Raw genomic sequence first — 1,520 nt, 5'->3', positions numbered from 1 at the left:
GAAGAAGAAGAAGAAGAAGAAGAAGAAGAAGAAGAAGAAGAAGAAGAAGAAGAAGGATCAGAAGATATTGATAAAGAAGGAGATGAGGATGAAGGTGAAGAAGATGAAGATGATGATGAGGGGGAGGAAGGAGTGGAGGATGAAGGAGAAGATGACTGATGGAATACTAATGGATTCTAACCTTCCTTTTTAAATTTTCTTCAGTCCCTGGGAGCAAGTTGCTGTCTTTTTTCTTCTTCTTCTTTTTCTTTTCTCCTCTCATGCTCATTCGCCCCATTTTTTGAAGTCTCCTTTTTCTCTCCCTTTCTACCATGGTTTTCAGCTTATTTGTGGTGGGGGGGTAGGTAGGGGAGGGAATACCTTGAGCAGAATTACAGTGGGAAAAGAATCTCTACTCCTTTTTGTTCCAAATTCATTTTTGTCCTTTCCTGTCTCAACAAAAACAAAAACTTTATGGAATCAACACCAGACTTTTTTCTGTGGGAAAAAAGAAAAAGCTTCTGCTCCCTTAGCTCTCCTGGAAGCTGGAGGGTGCTAGTCCCCTGTGTAGTCCATAGAATTCTAGCTTTTTTCCTCCTTTCTCTGTGTATTGGGCTCAGAGATTACACTGTGTCTCTATGTGAATATGGACAGTAAACATTTACCAACATGTGCCTATCTACTTTCTCTTGTTTGAAAAAAACTTTAAAAAATGGGGTTATAGGGACGCCTGGGTGGCTCAGTTGGTTGAGCGGCTGCCTTCGGCTCAGGTCATGATCCCAGCGTCCTGGGATCGAGTCCCACATCGGGCCTCTTGCTCAGCGGGGAGCCTGCTTCTCCCTCTGCCTCTGCCTGCCGTTCCGTCTGTCTGTGCTCGCTCGCTCTCCCTCTCTCTCTCTGATAAATAAATAAAAATCTTTAAAAAAAAAAGGGGGTTATAGAAGGTCAGCAAGGGTGGGTTTGAGATGTTTGGTGGGTTAAGTGGGCATTTTGACAACATGGCTTCTCCTTTGGCATGTTTAATTGTGATGTTTAGCAGACATCCTTGCAGTTTAAGATGACACCTTTAAAATAGAGCTCTCTCCTAATGATGACTTGAGCCCTGCTATTCGATGGGAGAATCAGCAGAACCTGTAGGATCTCCTCTGGAATTGACATTCTCTATTGTAATTTTGCTCCTATTTATTTTTAAATTTTCTTTTTGTTTCACTGGAAAGGAAAGAGGCTGCTCAGTTTTAAACGTTAGAAGTGTAAAAGTTGCTTTGTTACAATAAAACTAAATGTGAAAAAAAACCTAGCATAGCTTTTAAAGAGTGCCCCCTCCTGCATTGGGGTCTTCCCGGGACCTTTCTGATCCTATGAACAGGCTGAAGCGGCACTGCCTTCAGGTCTCATCTGATGGCGCAGTATCACCCGCCTCTACCCTCTACCCGATCCCTCCACTACTCGGAGGAGGAACAGTGCATATCTGCACTGCTTCTTCCCAGTCACATCCAAATAGTTCTGTTTCTCCTGGTAGCCGAGAAACGACCGCTCTCTCA

General features: G+C 43.6%; 1 protein-coding gene across 2 annotated transcripts in view; it reads left to right on the top strand.

Moving 5' to 3' along the window:
* Nucleotides 1–159, top strand: part of LOC132003541 (protein SET-like) — a 1,499-nt gene extending 1,340 nt beyond the window's left edge. The window contains exon 3 of one of the 2 annotated variants that reach the window (XM_059379074.1): nt 21–159. In XM_059379074.1, the coding sequence (XP_059235057.1) occupies nt 21–159 (139 nt within the window). The remainder of the gene's footprint in view (nt 1–20) is intronic. The other variant, XM_059379073.1, reaches the window with a different exon arrangement.
* The last annotated feature ends 1,361 nt before the right edge of the window (nt 160–1,520 follow it).

This window comes from Mustela nigripes, chromosome 16 (genome assembly GCF_022355385.1).
Source record: "Mustela nigripes isolate SB6536 chromosome 16, MUSNIG.SB6536, whole genome shotgun sequence".
In the NCBI taxonomy this organism is placed as follows: Eukaryota; Metazoa; Chordata; class Mammalia; order Carnivora; family Mustelidae; genus Mustela; species Mustela nigripes.
Note: the sequence above shows the minus strand (reverse complement) of the source record. Positions and strands in the feature narration are given on the sequence as shown.